A 23,925-nucleotide genomic window follows, 5' to 3' on the forward strand; every position below is an offset into this window, starting at 1 on the left:
GACTGGTTAAGGTTGACCCAAGTCAACCTAGACTAGGTCAAGATTGACCAAGTTGACCTTGACCCCAATGGTTGTGGGGTTTGGGGCCCAAAGTGCCTCGAGTTTTCTAATTGATTTATTTTGTTCCCCAATCGACCTATTTTTTTTTCCTACCCAAAAACTAGTATAAAAGAGGCTTGGGGGCTTCATTTTCACATCTCATCTTCACAAGACATCATTCCATAAGCAAGAAATCAAGGCGTTCTTCTTCAAGCAAGCATCTTCAAGAATTCACATCCAGGAATTGTCTTCTTGCATCAAGCTCTTCCTTCAAGGTGGCAGTGGAGTTTGGCTCTAAGGAGAAGATCTATCATTCCATTCAATTCAAAATATTCATTATGGCACATCACATGCATCTCCATACATTAGGTTTTAACTTTCTTTGATTTCCTTATGGTTTCTTTGAGTCAAGGCTATCATATTTACATACTTGATCACATATCAAATGCAATTGCATCCATCAAGGTTATTGTATCTTTCATTTGATATTATTCAGATCTACTACATACAAGCATTTCCTTTATCAATTACATTTCAATTCAAAGTTGATTCCTTAATCTAGGGCTTGACCAAGGCAAGCCCTCATCCACCAAACAATAAAAACCCTTCATTTTATGTGTGTAGGAGTAGGATATCATTTGGTGCATGTGGATCTAGAAATAACTCCTCGAGGGATTTCGGGAGAAGTTAGTTCAAGTCTATTGCAAGACCCCTTGTATATGTCAACCTTGTAGGAATGTGACCCTTCAAGCCAACCTAGACCCTGCTGCTTTTCTATAAGAACAATTTATGGATTTTGTCTATTTTGTCATTTATTTAGGAATATGTAGTCGGATATTCAAAAATAAACTTGGATCCATGATTTTTGGAGTTAAAATACATCTTCTACTACATATTTGAAGGTGAGCCTTTTAAATTTTACTTCCTTTCATATCTTTATCCTAGATTTATATCTTAATTGGGCTTATTGTACACACTTAGTATCTAGATCTACATTACTTAATCAATTAGTTCAATTTTGCATACACATTATCCTATAAGGTTAAAGAGTGTATTTACTTATATTGCTGTCTCCTTTATAATTAAAATTTAGAATTGGTGCCCTTCCTTCTTTGGGTCTTAGCTAATCTAATTTGGGTTATAAAGAGGAATCATATTTGGACATTCCCTCTTTCCCTCATACACATATTTGAATGACTTAGCAAGTAAAGTGGAGGCCTACATCACATTAAAGTGCTTCCATTTTAACCCTAAACAACCTCAACCAAGCCTCGGTCAAGGAATCAATCGTAAATTAATATAGATATAAATGAAGGGATGCTAACATGCAATAAAAATAAATGTAACAATGGATAATATCATATCAATTTGGATAAACTTATGTTTAGTATGTAATCGAATATGTTAATACAATAGCCTTGACTCAAAACAAGAACCAAAATGAAATCGTGTAAGACACCATCTCATGTGCATAGAAACTTGTAATTCGCCTTAATAATGGATTTGAAGAACCCAAATACATGAAAGTGGATCTCCTCCTAAATGAACAACTTCACTATCTCTAATGAAGAAAGAAGTCAGATCTAGGACATGAAATGCACAATGAATGATGAAGGTCTTGAATGCTTAAAATGATGTAAATGAATTCCTTGATTGCTTGCTTACTTGAAAGCTCCTTGAATTCAATTTATGATCGTTTGAGAGTGGATGCTTATGAAAATTGTGGATGGAGTGGATAGTCAAATAAAGTGAGAAGGCTTCCTTTTATAGCAATTTTGGGATCAAGATTGAAAGAGCCGACTGCACAAAGTGGGAAAAGATTAATATTTTGCATCAAGCTCAAGAACCAATTAAAAACCGCCTCCCACCTCGACCTCAACCACATGTTGAGGTCAACCTTGATCTCAACCCAAAGATGTTAACTTCTAGGTAGAAGCTCTTGGATCTAAGAAATATTAGGGGGTTGGGGGAAATATGATGAGATATGTGGGAAAATTTGTAAAAGGATATAAATGTGAGATATGATGCATATAAATCAATGCCAACTTATATTTTTGAGCAAGATTAGAAGAGGTAAAAGGACGTTGATTTGAATTATTAAATGCTATAAGAGGTCCTCATGTACCAACCTACATTAAGAGTAGGTCTCCATGCAACCACTAAGCTTATTTTGGCTAGCAGTCATTACTAAACATTTTCAATAGTAATTTGTGGTGTTGGTGGCCCCATGATTATTGAGTTTCATTGCTAATTTCTTAGCAGACATCCAAAATAAAATGTTTAAATGAAAATCCTAATAATAAATTTTATTGATAAATGTTTCGAGAAAAAATAAGATACAATAAAAAAGAGAAAAAATATATTGTAAAGTCGTATGTGCAACGAATGCTTATTCCAACCCATCCTTTATTTCAAAGCTTATTTATAAATTTCAAGCAGTGGTTGCTCCACAAAAGTAGGGATAGATTTTAAATTATCTTTTTCCCATGATTAAAAAATGGCATGGGAACACTCCAATTGTTTAAATTTAAGCACAAATTGCACTTAAGCAATTGCATGATATGGGAGTAAGGAGGGATAAAATGGTCTTACAAACTAGATATGTACTTTTTAAGGCAATACACCTAGGAATGCAAACTTTCGAAACATACAAATATTATCTAGGGTTTAATATGTGTATAGGTTCTTAATAGCCTAATTTTTTCTCAAAATGTTAAGTATTTGGAAATATGAATGAAACATAAATGTATAAAACATAAATAAAAAGAACAAAATATTTGATAGGATAGATGCTAACAATATAATGTGTGGTCTTTTGATGATGAAAATGTAGTTGAATATATGGTCATTGGATAAGTTGATAGGGCATAGCTAATAGTTAAATGGAATTTGATTTTTAGAAGATACATCACATATTGCTAGGGATCATTGATAACTTAGCAATCTCATTTTGGAAAGATGTCATACATATAGGAGCTGATATATGTACATGCAGTTATTATTTTTGAAATATGAAACATTTGCCGACAAAAGTATTTAATTTCTATTTATATTGTGTTTAATATGATTTCCCTTGGGAGGGCAGGCGACATTTCGTTTTTGTAACTGAAAAAAGTATCAAAATATTACAGGTTAACGTACCTACGTATTAATGGTGAGCGGTGGAGCAGAATTTAGGAATCAAAAGCATTCAAGTCGGCGGCTTACAGTCACGTGAAGCTGACCAAATTAGCCCCCTACCCTGCTTTACTGGGATGTAGAAATCGCTGAAGATAGGTCCGAGGATCGAATCCCAATCGCCGCTTAAAATATTATGCAGAGGAGTTATTCCTTGTTTTTAAATTAATTTACAAATGAAGCCAGGAATGTCTTATTATTATTTTTGGTTTTTGGGGGCACAGGAATGCCTAATTATTGTTTTTGTTTTTTGGGGGCACTGTCGATTGCATTTAAAGCTTAAAGGGAGTTAAAAATGATGGAGCTTTGGTAGGTCAATGAGTGTGAAATGGGACTTGCAGGGTTTGGAGTAGAAATAAAGATAAAATGGAGTTGGCAAGAATAATATATATTCTTGAAATTATGCAACGAGCGGAGGTCAAATGGTACTGCGGTGGTCGCTGTTGAGTAGCTGAGGATTAAATTTTGTGGAGAATTAACAGTGGCAAATCGCTTTTATATGATGTTTTGGATAACCTGTCAGAACCGTGGTGTATTACACAACAAAACAGAAGTGTTTGGAGTTCGAATTTAAGGTTGAATGGCCTCAGGAGAAAAGCCTTGAGGAATTTTTATTTTATATATATTTTTGATGAAACTTGAGCAGAGTTTGAGATAAAACGAGGAATTGAAATTTCTGTTGAATATTTTTGCTTTCTGCTGAATTTCGTTGAAGTTCCCCGTGAAAAGTTTGAGACAGTTGTGAATTATGATAAAATGCTAGCTATGCCAAATTTTATGTAAAACAGATACAGAGCAATAAATTCTAGTGAAAATTAGAAATTTGCGAAATAGCGAGGTTGTAATTATTTTGAGCGAAAAGAATGGAGCTAGATAAAAAGATAATAAATGGAAGTCGCGTTTTTTCAGAAGGAAGAAATGGCGATAATTGTGGCGAACAAGCAAGATTGTGATGAATGATTTCTATTCTTCCTTTCTTTTCTATTTTTCCTTCTTCCCGTTACAACGCATAAGAATTTTCACAGATCGGGGCTAATCGGTCATACTAGGATTAAAGTTTATGCCAATTCAAATTCTAGAAAAGTTAAAGTGATCTACGGGGAAAATTAACGTACAAATACAATAGTCGTATCACTGTTTGGCGGTTTCGTAAAGAGTAAGGTGGGATAAGGTGCAAAACTCTTAGTTTGACGCTTTACTTTTTTAAATTTTAAAATGAATAAATTTTGTGCCGAACCCTTTCGCTCCGATCGATTCTTTGTAATAATCAGAAATTTCTGATTTTGTATTTTTGTGGAATTGTCTATCAATCTTCCGAAGACGAATTCCTAAGAAATTTTGTTGTTTGAGAGAATGCTTGATTAATTTGGGAGCATGCATTTTGCTCAAAATCTGGCTGATCAACCATTTGCATGAAAGTCCATCAGATGTTGAACATCCTTTTAAATTAAAGCCCGTGGGACACAGTCTTAATATGGAGATAATGTAGACGAAATCACTTTATTATGTTTGATCGTAGCAGGCAATATATGAATTTACAATTTGTCTTTGTTTTGTCTTGCAGAAATTACTTTTCAATGTTTATTTTTCTTTGTGGTGCTATATTGAACATGTGTTCGAGAGTCTAAAACGAGTACTTATAGATTACAATTTGTGATGCAGAGACGGATTTGATGAAAATGGAGGCCAAGCTACTTAAGCAATGATATAAATGAGATTTGAAAATTATTTTTGTAAATCAATCCCATAGATCCATCTTACAAGGTCTCCCAGGATGTAAGTACATAAATTCTCCTCTTCTATAGCATCGTTGAATACTGTATGTCCTCCTGTAGATTGGAGTCTTGGGAGCCATTCAATTGAGTAGACTTCGTGACACATCATTAATCAGAATGCGGATATTAAATTTCATGGGCAATTCTTTCGGATGTTCTGCTTCGGGAGAACGTCTCGTTTCCGCTGCTAGGGAGGGAGACTTGCAGGAAGCCAAGGCACTGCTGGAGTGTAATCCCCGTCTTGCAAAGTATTCAACCTTTGGAGTCCGCAATTCTCCTCTACATTATTCAGCCGCTCAAGGACACAATGAGGTTACAGTTCATTCTGCTGCATTACAGACAGTGTCTATATGCTATATTTGTTATTGAAATTATTTGAAGCCGTTTATAAATTGTTACATGCAGATTGTCTCTCTCTTGCTTGAATCTGGAGTAGAAGTAAATATCAGGAACTACTGTGGTCAGGTAGGCATTAGCTTTATCCATCTATAATGTTTCAAATGCAGAGGAACTGTGTTCTGTCTTATGCTCATTCGATTGAAACTCTCCACAAGTCGTAATCTCAAATTCTGTGGATCATTGGCAAGTGCACACAATATGACCTTAAAATGATTTAGAACCATGTTTAATGTGTGTTTGCGAACAGAGTTTAGTGCTGATACAAATTTTCTCCTGGCTATCAAGCTAATTGCATGGTTTAATCCGAGGGCAAATTTCAGTTTAATTATAATACCACTAACCTGGAATATTTTTTGATGTACAATACAGCCATCTTGAACTTTGATATGGCCTCGTTAATATCTTCATCCTTTTGAATTACTGCAGACAGCATTGATGCAAGCTTGTAGATACGGTCACTGGGAAGTGGTTCAGACACTAGTGCTATATAAGGCAAATGTAAGATAATCTCGAACATGTTATCGGTATCCTCTGCTGTGTTTTATTGTGGAACATGATGTCACCAGTTTTAGGGTTATTCTCATTTAAGTTTCTGGCATTGCAGGTCAACAGAGCAGACTATCTTAATGGCCGAACAGCTCTTCATTTTGCAGCAGTAAATGGTCATTCTCGATGTGTAAGACTTCTTTTTGTTGATGTTGTGCCTAGCCTACCCAATTTCTGGCATAGCGTAAGGACAGCTGCATTAGAAGAAGGTTCACTTGTTGACTTTGATACAAGGCAAGTAGCAATTAATTTTCCACCTCATTTTGAATAGCTGCCATGAAAACAATTTTGAAGTTTTATGGTGTTTTGTTTCAGTTCTTGCTCTAGGATTGTAAACAGACCAGCAGATGGAGGTATTACTGCACTTCACATGGCAGCTCTTAATGGACATGCAGAATGTGTACAATTACTACTTGATTTGGGGGCCAATGAATCATCTTTGACTGTTCAAGATGGGTCAACAATTGATCTGATAGGTGATTTAGAGTGTTAAGACCATTCTCTTAGCCTTGCCAGCCAATTTCGATCTTAACTGATTTTTAATAAAATAAAAATTTGTGGTAAAGATATGAGAATGCCAGACATAATTGTAGTTATTACTGAAGTATAAAGGATACAACACAGTTTTGAACTATTAATTTGAAGACAAATTATTTCAATAAGACTGGAGATTCCAACATCTTGATTTTCTGCATTGTGGCAGGTGCAAATAGCACACCTCTTCATTATGCTGCCTGCGGCGGAAATGTTCAATGTTGCCAGGTAAAATTTACATCCAAATACTCGTAAAATTTATAGCTATTAAGCTTGAGCTGGTTGATTAATTTGAAAATTAAACAGGATGCATCTGGGAATAAACGTTAACAAATATTGTTCTAAAATTCAGATGCTAATTGCTCGTGGAGCAAGTTGTGGTGCTCAAAATGCCAATGGGTATGTGTCCTATGTCTGCAGTACTGGTAACTTCTGGTACTGAATGCATTTTGAATTTTTAAATTTTATAAATGGGTGTAGTGTTTCCAAACGATTGAAGTTAATGTCAATAACAAATATTGGGATAATAAAAGTTCCTTTTTTTGGAAGGAGTGCTGAGAATCACTATCACTATAAGAACTACAGGTTCTTGCTGAAAATCAGTATCATTATAGTACCTACAGGCTCTTGATAAATTAAAACTTTATTAGGATATGTAATGTAGTTGGCATGCACACAAGACTTGTAGAGGAACTGGGAAATGTAAGTAGAAAACTTATATTGAAAATTGTCTGTAGAAGACATTTTCTGGACTAGTGGCTCAACAGGGGAATATGATAATAAAAATATATTAAGAATTGTCCATGGAAGACATTTTCTGTTGGACCATGGAAGACATTTTCTGTAGGACCATGTCATAGGGCCAGCCAAAATTTTCAGCTACTTGATTCTCCAGTGTTTTATGCCATATGATCATGGTATCAATGCTTTTGAACAAACGGAGTTTAATCTCTTGAACAGAATCCTCTTTTGCATTGTATGATACCAGGGCAAGGAGATATATATTTCAGATGTCTGTCTCAGGTCTCAACGATTCAGGTCACTAAACATGAGGATGCCATTGATTAACTAACTGGAAATAGGTACAAGCGTAAAATATCTATTAGGAAGGCTTTTCCTTACCAGTTTGTGTGCTATGTACTTCAATTAATGATGGTGCATTAGGATTTTCCCTTGTATGATTCGAAATTTGCATTTGGTGAAACAAGTACATTTATGCAGATTCATGGGGGTAATGATCTTGTTCGATCTTTCATAAATATTGTTACACCACTGAGCAGCCTAAGTAAGTTTTGTAGCTAATGATGCTAAGTATGTATACAAATCATTAGTTCAATCACTTACATATCAAATATCATATACACATGCAATATCTGGGACACCAAACTTCAAACAGACATGGTAATACATGATATCGTTAAAAAGTATTTAAACAAATCCTTGCTGCCTCAATCCTTACTTGTAAGCTGAAGTGTGCAAGCTGAGTATGCAACTTGAACCACAATATAAAAGCAAATAAAAAATTAACCGACATATTAAATACCTTTTTCACTGATGATGTTGACAAAATATAATAATTGACAAAGCATAAAAAATGGTTTGATACACACAGAATTGGCATGCTATGTAATACTTCCAACTTTGACCATGCAACTTATGGTCATACAAGTTTCCAAATCTTGAAAAGCCAACAATCTATCAAGATGCACTTGAATCAATACTATAATCTTTTAGCCTTCTATGTTCTTTTCCTCCATGTAATTAAATATACAGATGATGAGAATCTATCTCGTTCTCCTTTTCACTGAGGAATAAAGGCAATATGATTATGACCCTTTCCCTTGGAAGGATTTTTCTAAACATGCATTTGACAACAATTGAGTGGGCTCTTGCTAACATTCCTTCATAGTTTCACTTACTCCGAACATTTTGTCAATAATCAATGGTCATCTCTTGTTAGCTTCCTTGTTCATGAATCAATCTATGGATAAATGCCCTTATGCATTCTACCTTAATATAGAGAAATAGATTCTCGTATGGTACAAAGGAGATTGTGTGCCTTCTTGTTGCTTTACAGAATTCGATTGTGTCTGTTTTTTTTGCATCTTTAAAATACGTTGCTGATCACACTTTGCGAGCCATCACCAGGATATTAGAGAGCTTAAAGAGTAGAAAAATGGGTTGTTGCAGACCCAAGAAAACTACAAAAGATGAGGGATAGGGAGTGGTGATGGGAGAGGTTGTACTCAGAACTAAGAAAAAAAATGCTAATAAAATTTAACTAAAGAACATACAAATAAAATTTAAAGGAAGTGAGAAAATAAATTAAAAAGAGGTACAGAACTCTATACCATAGTTGGAAAAATCTGTGGACTCGCCGTGGACATAGACAAAGTCACGAGCTGAGTCGACTCACCACAGACTCCTGAATTCAGTCTAGAAGAGTCATTCGATGGACTTGGGAGTTTTTTTTGAAGGACTTTGGAGTTTTTTTGAAGGGCTTGCACATGGACTCTAGAGTCCTTCAATAAGACTCTCAGCTTTTGCTGAAAATGCCCAGCCAAGGTTAAAACATTAAAAAACCTCGCTTTTTATCACTTTTATGATTTGTTATTGCTCAAAACAGGACTGTAGGGTTTGAAGGCATTAATTTTTTTTTTTTTTTTGGTAAAACTACAGTTTTTCCCTTTTGCCGAGTTCATTCCTGAATTTTTTCCGAATCCAAGTCCAATGTTTTGGGCTGCCAAGTCCCCGAGGTGAGTCCGAGTTGTCCAACTGTGTTCTATACGATGAAAAGATTAAATTAGAAAGAGATCAAAAAATACATACAATATGAAAATAGTAAAAAATAGTAAAGGTAAATAAGTTTTAAAGTTTTAATAAATCCCTATGACATTTCTACTGTGGAGAATATTACTTTTGGCATAAACTCATTCCATGCAGTATGCCCCTTTGCTAAGAACACTTATCAAGAGTTCCCACTTTGGGCCCCTATGGCATTTCAAATGTGGACTATATTGCTGATGGCATAAATTCATTTTATGCAGTATGCTCATTTGCTAATAACACTTATGAAGAGTTATCACTTAGGCTAGGTTCACTAAAGTTTCATATGGAGTTGTGGAGTAGTTTCCATGTGGTACACATAAGTCATGTTTAGATAGGATGGGTTGAATATGTGTTTGCAAAATAAATTATAATTGATTGTCATTTGGCCTAATGTGCAAAAGGTTTACCCTTCCCACTTGCACGTGCCTAACCTCCTTTTGTTCATCTCATCCCTTCCCTAGCATATCGTCCCTTTGCTTGATCAATAATTATTGAATAATGGGATATATAAGGGAAATCTTTCATTGTTAATCATCATGGTTTATGGACAATGAATTTTGGATTCTTTTCTTCTCAATGGTATATATGAAGCAAGGAAACATCTCTAGATCTGGCAGTGGGAGAGAGCTCGGCTTGATTCACTAATGAATTTTTTTGGTATATCCCTACTTTAGGGGAATTTCTATTTCTATTTTGCATATTAATAATGAAGCCAATCCTTGGTTGTCATATGCTTCTTGTTGCAACTTAATCAATTTTTTTATTGAAAGGGAGTCTATGATTGTCGTTAATGCCAATGAAAAGTGGTTTTTCCCTAACTAGAAGATCAATAACATTGTTTATTAATGTGGACTTTTATGGACACCTTCTAAATTCTTCTATTCAATACTATTGTTAAAAACCAAAATTAGTAGCAGATTCTATAGAAAACCAAAGTGTTGAAATTTTTTCTATTGCACATTGTTTAAAAGGGCAAACTTAGTAGCAAATTATATAGCAAACCAAGTTGTTGGTTCTCATAGCAACTTTGAAGTGACAAATATCTTTAAATGTTGTGGAGGACTTTCATTTTTTATGATTTTCTCTTCTGTGGTAAAGGACCATTTAATGTTTATTCATCACTTCATAATTCTATGGTGTATGGAAGTGATCTTGAAATCATGACATGGTAAAAAACAATTAAATATCCTTTGAGATTATGTTACAGATGTCTCACAAAGGTTTATATTGCTTTCATTTTAGCTTCCATGTTTTTACCATTCTTGACTAGACAGAGAAAAACTTGGGTTGAAACATGGAGGCACCTTTTAGATTTTTCATGTTTCGTCCCCATGTTTTACACACTTAATTCTCTCATTAAACACATCCATGGAACATACAGTTGAAAATCGTAAAATATTGATTCTCAATATATAATACATGTTGTAAAGAGGGTATTATCCTAAATAGATGAAAACCATAAGTCAACATAGAATTACTATATTATCACAACATTTAAAATATCAAGTACAAATGTGGTTGATATTAAAATCTCACGAAAGGCATAATATTTAAACAATCTCAAATATATGACATAAATTGCAGGTGTTCTTGATTATAAAACATCTTGAGAGAGTGGTCTAGTTAAATACACAAATGACACTAAGAGGGTCATTAATAATTGATTTTTATAATATCATAATCCTTTTTTTCCAAAATTCAATTACATAATGTATCAAAATGAGTCTAAAAACCATGTAAGTATTTTCTTTTAGATTTAATTTTTGAATATGTATTACAAAACTACGTCACATGAAAAGCTAGATATAGTAGTTAGGCTCTTATTGATATTTATTGTGATTTTAAGATGTGTGTCTTTGAAAATCATCATCATAAATTATATATCTAGGCAAGTAAAAAATTTAAGTTTTAACAATTTCTGCTTCTCAATTCTAATGAAAAATTGGGGGATATAGGTTATGGTCCATTATTGTCAAGTGGATTTGCTTCAAATTATCAAGATGTGTGGGTGCTCAATTCAACAACATAACACTAATGACTTTTGAATGATAAAATAACTTGAAGAAATGTATAGATTTTCCGTATGCCTAAATCAAAAGTGACTTGATGAAATTACAAGGATACCATAATGCAAGAAATTGAGTGGAGATGTCAAAGGTAGGAAAAGATGTTGATATGTGAAATGCCAGTTCCCATGCAAATGCTAATCTAATACAGTAAAACTCTGAGATAGAAAAGTCTCACCTATCTTTTTGCATGCTTCCAAGTATAAGCCTATGCCTGGGGTGGAGGAAGTAATACTCTATCAAGGAATGCTTGGAACATAGGGTCAAATATGTACTAAATATATATTTTTTGAATCATACAAGTAACATCAAGAACATGAGCATCATCATAATGCAGGGCATAAGTAGACAAGGAAACATACAATAATCATCAAGTAATTTTGGTCAAGAGGAAGTCTTAAAGCACTCCCAAGGGTCCTATGACATCCCAAAAACACACTTGGAGCACAATACACAATTTCATGAGATTGTTTAACCAAAGATTAGACAATGTCCAATGAGCTATAGGAGGCCAAGCCAACAATAAGTCACGACATACAAGTAGAGGGAACTAAGTCAATCCCTTGAATCCACCTAAATAGAGATTCATTTTAATATCAACAAAAGGCATCCCTATGGTGGTTAAGAATGAAAGTTTTTACCTTCTAACCATAAGGAACTCAAAAGAAGCATCATACCATAGGCCTAGACAAAATTTGACGAAGTTACAAGGATACAATAATATAGGAAATTGGGCGGAGGTACCGAAGGCAGGCAAAGATGCTGGTCTATAAAAATGTCTCGAACCAGAGAGGCAGAGACACCACTCTGTGGTGGAAATGCTGATTAGCACAGACATTGAAGGCAGGCACAAGCATTGATTTGCAACTTTGCCTATAAACTTGAAAAAATTAAGGTAAAAGACCGAAGTCAACACCAATGTAGGACTAATAAACACCTAGCTCCACAGTAGGAAGTACTGGATACACACGATTGAGGCTAGAATCACTTGATTGAATCCATAAATTACAAATTTTATCCAATCTATTGATTAAATCAACATATAAACATAAATCATTGAAATGCAGTATTAACGGGATAGAATGAGCACATCATGCTTGAACTCTACCACTAGTTGAAGTCTGCCACTTGTACAGTGGTCTGCAATAGTGACATGTAGTGCCACTTGTACACCGGTCCACACTAGTGACATGCAGTGCCACCTAATCACGTGGTATGCTTAGATCACCAGCACAAGGTAATGCCCCGAGGGATTGTATTTCTGCATATGTGTGCTTGCATTGGTATCACCATACCATTCCATGAGTTCTGCATTTGATTTGTGTGTGTTAGCCACTCCTTGTGTGTGTACCTTGTATTTGTTACCGTGTGATATTGTTAAAGTTTAAATGATTGCTGCAGATGAAATAACATTGTTTGTGATTTCTACATGTTTTCAAATACAACAATCTCTCTCCATTTATATTGAGAATAAGCCTATGAGGAGACATGTCCCTTGAAGGGACATGTCTATTCATTAATTATAGATTTAATATAATAACAAATACATACACACACACACACATATAACTAAAGCTATAAAACATTAACACTACCCCTTAGCTAGGAAGGATAAACATATGATAAATATTACACCATTTGTAATATTAGGAAATCACATTGAGGAAATTTTTGATCAGAAGACTTCCATTATATAATATCATATGGGTATTCTCCTATCAGAATATCAACACATGATATTCATTAAATAATCTTTTGATATCATATTAGGTAACGGGAGTATTGGCTTATTAGAACATCAATCAAATGATATTCACCAAGTACTCTGAGTAATGGCCTACCAGAACATTAACTAAATAATATTCACCAAGGCCTATCAGGATATCAAGGCAAGATATTCGCCAAATACCGAACATATATCTATACAAACAACTTACAGACAGTTAATTTAATGACATCTAACACTTAGTTGTTGATTTACAAGATAAAGCCTTTCATGATCTATTTCAACATTTACTCAAAATGTATATCGTGATATAAGTTATTGTGAGGTCGTCACCTTCAAATAAAGTCTGCAAGTACAAGTGATAATCATTTGGAAGTCGTCACTTCCTCATGATGTACACAGGAGGGTCACTATGGATGCTATCATGTGGTGTTGTCATGACATCCACCATGGATCATATTAGAGAATAAGGTTTTCATCTCAAATTTATCTCTCATAGAGAAGAATTTATTACAAGGGATTGCACTTGGAGATTCTTCTTCACAAAGAAACACTAACCTTTTGATCTCAATGTCAAGGTTACTAATAAAGTGTCAAAACTCCCTCTGAGTCTAATATGAACTTTTCTAACCTCTTAGTACAAGGTTCTCTCCGATGAAGTGTCAGACTCCGTCTAAATAAGTTATCATACTTCTAACCTTTTGGCAGCAAGTCATGTCATGATTCCCTAGTTCAATAGGTATCTTGATAGCATAAGGCCTTCCAGCCTACATATATGGAACTTTATCCCATGAATCATAGTCCTTTAACTATGATAGTTTTTTGATTAATAGAGGAAGCATTCAGCATAGTCTACTTGTTCTGAACCAGTATGACCAAGATTGTCAGAAGCAAAGTGAAACATGTCATCTATCAGCTCCCTCTTTGACGGATGTGCCATATTCCCTCTTGTTATAGGATACTAATATTAGGTAGCATGCCTAATGTACCATTCCTTTTCCTACAAGAACATCCTCAGAGACAAGGGGAAAGGTCAAGGCAAATAACTCTTATAGTACATATGGAAATACAATTAAGTGAGAGAATATAATACTCAAAGCTAATGAATACTTATCTGCAGATTTTTGATAGAAGTTTCTCTAATAAAAGTCCATATGTGTCAAATTAGGAATTGCCTCCATATATTCATTTGTCAAATATTAGGAATGGAACATTGGTTATAATTTCCCCCCACAATTTGAAATTCCCAATCTTATACCATATAGAGTTTTCAGTCACTGTTCAAGTTCAATGAGAGATCATCATACAAAATTTGTTGCCTTTTGATCTTTAAATACTCTCTCTTAATAACCAAAATGCTGTGATCCCCATGATCTCATTGATGTTGAATTTAAGTGATTATGGTGAGCATACCCTCTAATCATTGCAATCCAATAGATTGTAATTCGTTTAGACATTCTATCAAAGAAGTCATAAGTATCTACCAAATTCGATTATATTTAGCAATAGAATAAACTCCTTTAATTTGATTCTCAACATTAAATCTGCAATATTGACGCTTCCACAACCCAAGGGATGACCTCATGCTTGAGTCTTGAACACCCCTGCTCCATATAAAATTTTATTCTAATTTATAATAAGCTACTCAAATGCCTCTTCGGGGCCCATGTCAAGGTGGTCCTCCTTACCTTGTGGCATATGAAATGTCTCGCAGGGTAAGCCCTTTCAACCTACTTTTCCCTTTTATTTGATTCTTTTATGATTGTCTACTAAATAATAATGGGCAACTTAAATGGGATCTTGCACCATATCTTGACATGTAATGCCATGTAATCCCCAATGGAATGCCTCGTACCTCCATCAGCCATGGTGGCCTTGTTATTTACTTACATGAAAATCCCAACGTGGTTAGAGGCTAGTTTGATACGTGTCCATGCTTTGTTCAACTTCTACAATAATGGTAGGGTCCACGTCTTGATAGGATGCCCACTCTATGCTCACCAAAATATTCCTCGACCCTTTCTGCTTAGTCAGAGTCTTTCACGTAGCCTTTGAATAATATATATATACATACTGTTGTGAGGTTTTCACACCATTGCCCCAAAGTTTTTGGGGACCCCCTTTTTGGGCAAGGCTTGGCAATTTTCGCGAGTGTTGGGGAATTTTTCGGTTGCCTTAGCAAGATTTGGAGTGGTCTAGAGGTTTTTGAATTGAAAATTTTTACACCTTGGATGCCTTTGGGCCAGGATGAGATTTGGTTTGTTTTCACTCGGCGCTAAACTTGATTATCAGGAACATTTAATTTTGTCCTTGGGCCTAGCAGGTTCATACAGTAACATTATTTTCGATGGTTAAAATGATATTTGGTAGGATAAAATTGCAAATTTTGCACTTAGATGGATTTTTGAAAATTTGATACAATTGTATAAGCTTAAGCATTTTCAAAATGAATTTGTTAGATTTAGTTGTTTTCGAAATCTTGAAATCTTTCGGTGAAATTTTTTTTTGATAGTGAAATTGTATTTAGAGTTTGAATTTCGATTGCCAGGAAAAGGATTTATTTTTGTTAAAAAATTGAAATTGGATTAAATTGCAAAATCTCATTAATTGGGTTGAAATTTTGCCTAGAAGATTTTAGAAATGTTAAAGGAAATTGGTAATTTGGAATTGAAAATTGATCTTGGCTTGCTAGATTTGGTTTTAATGATATTTTAATTGCCAAAACGTTGTTAAATGAAAATTTTGACATCTCCTAGGCTTATCTTGTTTCTATTTTGCAATTCTGAATCAAACTTGCAATTAAAAGGGCCAATTTCACTATGGGGCTTGGTTATTTTCACGTTTCATTTAAAACTGGGCCATCTTTGGAGGTTTAGCTTGAATTTTTGTTTCCCTCCAGGCAGGTTGGCCCACTCTGGAGATCAACTGGGGGATATAAGAAGATGCTTCCCCCCTCTTATTTTTTCATTCCTCTTGCTTGGTTGTGCGATTTGTCCTCCAGTCGGACGAATTCCTCCTTGACAGTGATTTTTTGAGGCTCTGAATTTGCACTTTGGCAGCGATTTCTTCTTCTTTAGATTGGGCGATTTCTGCCCTAAGGCAATTTGGAGGAGCAGATCCGATTTTTGCAAGGTTGGGTGATTTTTTGATGTCTGAGATTTCCTTCTTTGGCAGCGAATTCTTTCTCCAGCTATGGCGATTTTATTTGGTGAAGAGGCAAAGGAATTTAAGGTCTGATTTTTTGCATTTGTGGGTGAGTTTGGGAAGTTGAAATTATGATTTAGGGCAGATTTTGCAAGCAATTCATTTGCCTAGGGCATCATATTTTGGAGGAGGATTGGAATTTTTAAGATTAGATTTGAACTTGAAGGGGCCCGATTGTTGGTAGAAGGCAGATTTAAGGTAAGGTTCTCATTCATTTTTAGAGGTGAAGATTGGTTTTAAAGACGGATTTTATTCCTTGTTCTTGCTTGATTTGTTTCCCTTATTTTCTTCTTGCACTACTCATCCACCACTTCATCATTTCCATTGATAGGCTAAAGTTGGGAGATATAAGTGTATATTTCATGATAAGACATTTAGAGAGGCAGAAATAAGATAGACCACCAAGGATTGAAGTTGGGAGATATAAGTGTAGTCCATCCTAAGGTAACAAAGAGGTTGAAATAAGTGGTAGTCCCACCCCTAGGATTGAAGTTTGGAGATTGATTAGTGTAGAGAGAGGATTTGGAGAGGCAAAAATAAGCTAGATTCCATCGATAGAAGGAAGTTTGGAGATTGATAAGTGTAGTCCATATCATTTAGAACGAAGAGGCAGAAATATGTGTTTAGGATGGTAGATGTTAGTGCAACCAAGAACCCAAAGGGAACAAATACAAAAAAAGACAAGGAAGACATGATGCCTAAGACCACCTTCTTCTCGAAAGTGAGTCGAATAAGTGACACCAATATCGATACGGTGAACATGGTATAGTTGAAGGATAGATTAAAGGAAGAACGATCCTCGGTGAAGATCTACAAGAGCGGAATTGTACACGCGGCGGCTTTCCCTCCTACCTTACCTTGTCGAGAATTGGTAATGGAGTGTGCATCCCGGTTAGATATTGTTACCAAGTCCATCATTTTTGATGAAGGGAAGAGAGTGTTGGCTAACATCAGTAGACAAGTGGTTGAAGAACTATTCAATATTCCCCAACATAAAGACATGACAGTGGTAATGATGGATCAGGCAACCAAGTTCTTTTAGGATAATCAGGAGGCCTACTTCATTCATCTAAAGTAGAATTGATTAAACGAAGGCAAGAAGGGAGTTACCAAGTTCTCAAAGCTCACTCAGTCAGATCTCAAATCGGAATATGGCGATCTTATTGTGCTTCTTAGCCGGATCATGGGCGTGGCTCAAGGTATGCAATTCGAGAACTGGATGTACTATTTTATTGATGAGATTGAAAATGGAAAGAGAAAATTTGATTGGGCCAGAATTATAAGTGAAAATTTAGAGTTGCAACTAAGGACAGTGCAAAACCAAAAGCAATTCTACATGGGATCCTATCTTTTCTATTTGATTGCGAGACTATATGAAAATCTTGGACTTAAGGCCTTAGGAGTAATTGGCAATGGGCTGGGGCAATGTTTGGTGCATGAGTGCTATCTATAGCTTCATTTGCACAACACCAAAGATTATAAGATGTTTTATGACACTTTTGCCATGAAGACGGTAAGAATATTACAAGGGACACCTGCTAGGAGGCTCTCATTGGAAGCAGAAGCAAAAGTTAAAAGTATGGGAGTTGGTTCATCCAATTTCTGCAATTCACATATATCAGAGTGGCAGGAAGTATAGTTTGTCCCAAGAGACTTCCAAGGTACCCACCCGACGGGATAATTTTGATGGAGTTGGCTAGGCAACTTAAGCATTATGACAACTTGATGAAACTTAAGGGTGAGACAGGGATTACCTTCTCATTGAGAATATGCAATGATACTTGCCCTAATCCTGTCGCCTGTGCAACTGCAAAGGAGTTAGAATGGTATCATCTAGGATAGTATGGAGCAAGACAAGGATTTGATCCTAATGGTCTTATCAAGGCATCTCACGAAAACACATTCAAACATATTCCTATTATAGAAGATTTTTGGGCCAATGCACATGATGACTTTCATGTGAGGAAGCTAGCTTTCTCAAGATGTTAGTGAGCATGATGAGGGTGATTAGATGGAGAGGCCTTGATATTCCCGATCAATTGGAAGATGATGAAAATGTGCTAAGAGAAGATTATGTTACAGTGGATGGCACAGAGTTGGGTCTAGTGGATTGGGATGATCATCAGGATCCTTCCTTAGAGGTAGTTACAAGGATCGTTGATCTACACACCGACTCATGGTACAATGAGAAGTTAAGGCAATTACAAAATTGAAAGGTATGCCTTACTTATGAGAAGATGAAACCGGAGGAAGAAGATCCAGCAGAGCCTGTCAGATAAAAAGGTGGGGGGCAGTAGCTAGCAACAAAGAGCAGTTAAGAGAAAGAAGAGAAATTTGGAGGTTGAGAAAAGTAAAGAACATCAGGAGCCTCCAGCAAAAAGACAAAATGCAACACTGTCAAGGGAGAGCATAATTGAGGCTAGGAGCCAAGGGATTAATACAAGTGGACAAAGTGCCTCGGTAGAGGTGAGTTTTGATTCGGAATCAAGTGGTTACAGTGACAGTTCAAATACTCTCCTCTCTCGGAGAACCAACATAGAGATGCTATGGCAGTCACTAGTAAAGAAGAGGATAGGCCAATTGATATTGAGGAAATAAGCTAGGCGCCTGAGGCTGTTGGTGATGCTTTGTTAGTTGAACCGAATCTAGATTTGGGGAGATGCATTGCACTGCCATGGTTAAGGCAAATGCTTATGCCAAGAGGCAAGGTGATGACTGTTCGAACAGCTGAAGATATTTAGGGTTTAGTGGAAAAGGAATACAGTGAGAAACAAAAACAAATTGCAAAAATGGTGGCAAAGGTAATTAGGAGCGATGACAAGGGTCACAGAAAAGTTCAGATTGCTATACCAAAGGTTAGCAAGGCAGTGGATGAAATTGTAGCCTAGGAGTATGAGATAGTAGAGCATAACTTGGGAAGAATCATGGATGACATGGAGTGTGAGGAGATCTAGGAAGGCATAGTTTCAATTAGAGAAAGGTTGAGGAAGGCAAACGAGAGGATTGTAAAGTTGGAGGCTGAAAACAAATATTGGGAGATTGCCAGCCTATCCAATAGTTGCATCAAGCAGCCCTTCCGCAAGACAGCGGGAGCAACGTAGAAGAGATATCAACTCAACTAAACGAAATCAAAGATTGGATCAGTGATATAATTCAGGATGGGCGAAATTTCTTGCCTTTATCTCGACATTCAGGTCATTAGTGGCTATTAGAGACAAATTCAGAACATTTGAAGGGGAGTGGAAGGATTTCCTTCTAGTCAAGGACTTAGCCATTCCTAGGCTACAAGCATTTATTGGGCTACCGGAGAGAAATTTGGAAAGAAGCAAGTTGGTGGATGGAGGAATGAGTACGGTGGAGTCTTGCTATGTTGCCTTGACCATCAGATTGAGGATACTTGAGGAGATACAAAATGAGATTGCACAACACAGCCCAAGTGTTGACACTTCCATTTCAACCATGTTGGGCGATGTTGGGGTTGCACTTGATTTTGAAGATATCAAAGAGGAGAACGTCAATGAGACAGAGTTTGGATCAAGATTGGATGAGTTGGAAAGAGTTGCTATCAAGAAGAAGCATTTGGGCACCCTTGCCTCCCTCATTGCCTTTATTGGATATGCGAAAGAATATGAGAAGGATCATGAGAAGATGTTGCAAGCAGTGAGCAACGTGATGAATTTAGTTGAGCTTATGATGAAGCACATGCCTTGCCCTCCCATGAAGAAAGTCAATGATAGGCTAGCCAAGTTCATTGCCTGGCTAAAAAGATGAAAGAAAAGGGTAAAATTATAATTAGAGGATCATTTGATGTAAGCCCAAGTGGAAAATTCTCCTTCTTCTTGGGTAGGATTGGTGTCTGATTCTGATTGGCTACCATTTTGGTGCCTTCTCATTGGTTGCCACTTTTTTTTTTTTTCATTGGTCCATTGATGAGGTGGCATCTTCTCATTGGCTGATGGGGTGGCAACCCTAATTAGGGTTTCTGGGATTTGATTTTGATCATTGATTTTGCATCTTAATCTCTACCGTTGGTTGTAATTTTGGCCCCTATTTAAGGCCATTTGCTCTCATTTGTAAAGGGTTGAAGAAAATTGTTGCTTAAGATAATACCAAAATTGCTTCTCTTATCATTGTTGCGACTTGCATGGTGATTAGGAACACTTGGTGTTATTGCATGGTTTCTACTTCCAATAGAAAGTTAGAAAGGGTTGAAGAAAATTGTTGCTTAAGATAATACCAAAATTGCTTCTCTTATCATTATTGTGACTTGCATGGTGATTAGAGACACTTGGTGTTATTGCATGGTCTCTACTTCCAATAGTTAGAGTTAAATTTCATTGAAGTTGTTAAAGTAGATTTTATTTCAAGAAGTTGTTAAGTAAGAGTAAGAGTAGATGGATAGTTGTATGGTGATATTAGTGGATGTTTGATAGAGATCTATAAAGTAGGCCACTAGCATCTTAGCGGTTGGTTTGGAAGCCTTGTGTGGTAATCTAGTGTTTTTCCCTTGAATCATTGCATCTGTGGAGGTAGCGCTGATGGTAAGCATTCATCAGATTTGATCCCCTTCCATTTGCTAATCTTCCCATTCATAGGAGTAGAAGTAAAGCAACAAGTAGTTCAGTAGTTGGAGTTCATTCAAGAAGAAAGAAAGTTTGAGCATTGTTGGTGGACATACCCTCCATCATCGCCATCAACATCATTTGGCGCTAGTATACATTGCAAAGCTAGATTCGTCACCATCACATCAAAAGTCCAAGTTATCTTCGAATGAATAACATAAGTCCGCCTACGTGATCAACCAGCAAATCACATTAATGTAACTGTGTTAGTATCCACAAGTGTAAGGAACCTTGGAGTTTTTCTCATGTTCCTCATGAGTATTTACTTTTCAAGAGACGGTTGAGTGTTTGATATTCCATATCAAGTATTCAATTCCTATATGTTATGTAGTGGTACAAAATTGACATCAACACACACACACACACATATGCTTTCGACTATTGGACTTTCACCATCTAAGGTGTTGTATTCCACTATTTCAAATAGACTTCGCCTTGTGTGTGTGTGTGTGTGTGTGTGTGTGTGTGTGTGTATATCATAGTTCCAAGAATCACGGCGATTCATGCGATTCACGCGATTCGGCGATTCGATTCAAGCCAACCGATTTTTTGTGAATTGGTGAATCGAATCAGCGATAAAGGGTTTATGAAATAAGTTACTCACTAAATTTCAAGGGTTTTTTAAATTTTCGGATTCATGGCCGATTCGATTCCGATTCATGGCCGATTCACGATTTGATTCGGCCTTGCCGATTTCGATCCGATTCCGATTCTTGTTACTTTGGTGTATATATCAGCTATATTAGTGTTCTTCAGCTTTGCACCATATATATATCTCAGCTATATTAGTGTTCTTCAGCTTTGCACTTTATAGATCATCTTATGATCTTCGATTGAACTATAGAAAGAACCGAAACTAATGTAAGTCCCTTCAATATAGTTTCAAGGCAATGATGGGCCCACATGTATCAATCTCATAAATAGATGTATAAAAACTTAGAATTTTTTATTAGACCAATCTCTTGCTATTATTTTCACTTCCTAACGAAATCCAAATGCCACTGAAGACTTATTCATTAAAACACATAGGAAGGTCGTTGGAAAAATTCGTAGAGCTTTATGTTGAAGTGTCAATTGCATTTGCTTAGAAACTTTCTCAAGTCTCTTTAACAAATTCATAGTGAATATAACTTGCAATTATCGCATTCAATTCCATGAGATGCCATTTCTCCTTGGCATTATGTCAAATAGTTGCATGCTCTGTCTATGGTTCCACATTTTCCATACATGTTTAGCTGGATAATGATAGCTAACAAAAATCTTAATGCCAATGCGCTCTAGTTAATCTCTATGCTTTGCTCCAAGGCTTCCAGTATTAAAATCAAACACTATGCTTAGGCTCCCACTCCCCACAGAAATTGCGGCATTAAGGCATTTAGTCAAATAGTTGGGGTGCTCAACCCATGAACAACTTTATGTTTGAATACCAAGAGCCCACCTTATTTATAAGAGGCATTTGGTCAAACCATTGTTATGTGTTGTCTTCCTTTCTATCTATCCCAGTAACGCAAGATTCAACTCCATTGATGCTTTCGATCCATTGTTTTAGAAAAACTTTAGCCAATGAAAATCAATGAACTGTCATCATACCCACCATGGTTGGAATTTTATCTATCTCTATGGATGTCACAGCTGCAAAGCATATAGAGGGAGGATATCATGATGCACAATAGACAGATTGACTTTCTTGAAATCCGATCTAGCAACTTTTGGCTCTTCATTGATTTTGCATTTGTTATTAGTGACTTTCTCAAATTAACCTTCTCAGTAGCATTTCAAATTTGGTATTTATCTTTGTGAGGCTTAAGGAAAGCACTTTGTAAAAAATTCTTTGGCGGATAAATCAATCATGAACTAAAATACAATCGACAAATTGTTTTCTCTCCCATGATCAACCTGGCTCTGATACTATGTTAAAGTTTAAATGATTGCTGCAGATGAAATAACATTGTTTGTGATTTCTGTGCGTTTTCAAATACAACAATCTCTCTCCATTTATATTGAGAATAAGCCTATGAAGAGACATGTCCCTTCAAGGAACATGTCTATTCATTAATTATAGATTTAATATAATAACAAATATATATATGTATAGATATTTAAACACATTATATCTCATATATAATTATTCATACGTTTATCCAACTAAAGTTATAAAACATTAACACTTCGTGAGCACAATGAGGTGAGCATGAGGGTGCCATGTGGATAGGTGGCATTGTACATTAGCGGTGGGGATCAGTGTATAAGTGGTGGACTACTTCCAGTAGTAGAGTTCGAGCATGACATGCTTATTCTATCTCCTTGCTTATACATTTTAGTGACTTACATTTATATGTTGATGTGCTCAGTAAATTAGATCAATTCTATCATTTATTGATTGAATCGAGTGATTATAGCCTTGATCTTGCGTATTCGGTACTCCCTTGTGTGGATGTAGGTGTTTATTAGCCGTACATTGGGATCAATTTTGGTGTTTTACCTTAATATTTCCAATTTCATAGGGAAAGTTGTAGATCAACATCTGGGTCTGCATTTGGCATTTGTGTTGATCAATGTTTGCACTGTAGAGTGACATCTCCACCTCTCTTGTCTAAGACTTTTTCGTCTTAGAGTTTACCAGTAATTAGATTGACATTTTCATTGGCATTGGTGTTTTTGCACGTCTCTGCATACCTTCAACATCTCTGTCCATTTTCTTGCATTATTGTATCCTTATAATTTCTTCAAGTTTTTTCTTCAGACCTTTTGTATGATAGTTTTTTTTTTTTTAGTTCAATTATTTTTCAGAGTCGCCTTGACCTTGGTTTCCGTATTTATTTGGAACCATTGGCTTTGATTCTCCTTTAATCCAAATTTGCCAAAGTACATACCCTGTAAAGTTATCCTAAAGCCAACCTTATCTCTTAGGCGATTTTCAATTGATCAAAACCTTCTTTTATTTGATAGGTCTTGAACCTTTGAACTCATTGTACCCTTGAACCTCTTTGAAATTTTGAACCATTTTG

General features: G+C 35.9%; 1 protein-coding gene across 4 annotated transcripts in view; it reads left to right on the forward strand.

Moving 5' to 3' along the window:
• Window positions 1-3,117: 3,117 nt before the first annotated feature.
• Window positions 3,118-23,925, forward strand: part of LOC149559221 (putative E3 ubiquitin-protein ligase XBOS32) — a 147,922-nt gene continuing 127,114 nt past the window's right edge. Inside the window, exons 1-10 of one of the 4 annotated variants that reach the window (XM_089833144.1) lie at window positions 3,194-3,315; window positions 3,558-3,791; window positions 4,879-4,992; window positions 5,108-5,303; window positions 5,397-5,456; window positions 5,817-5,888; window positions 5,995-6,170; window positions 6,252-6,412; window positions 6,640-6,698; window positions 6,823-6,869. In XM_089833144.1, coding sequence (XP_089689270.1) covers window positions 5,109-5,303; window positions 5,397-5,456; window positions 5,817-5,888; window positions 5,995-6,170; window positions 6,252-6,412; window positions 6,640-6,698; window positions 6,823-6,869 — 770 coding nt within the window. In that variant the 5' untranslated portion in view covers window positions 3,194-3,315; window positions 3,558-3,791; window positions 4,879-4,992; window position 5,108. Of the gene's footprint in view, window positions 3,316-3,540; window positions 3,792-4,413; window positions 4,739-4,878; window positions 4,993-5,107; window positions 5,304-5,396; window positions 5,457-5,816; window positions 5,889-5,994; window positions 6,171-6,251; window positions 6,413-6,639; window positions 6,699-6,822; window positions 6,870-23,925 lie in introns of those variants that run through there. The other 3 variants (XM_089833143.1, XM_089833145.1, XM_089833146.1) reach the window with 3 other exon arrangements.

Source organism: Cupressus sempervirens, chromosome 5, assembly GCF_028749045.1.
Source record: "Cupressus sempervirens isolate cs-2001-9-10 chromosome 5, ASM2874904v1, whole genome shotgun sequence".
Lineage (NCBI taxonomy): Eukaryota > Viridiplantae > Streptophyta > Pinopsida > Cupressales > Cupressaceae > Cupressus > Cupressus sempervirens.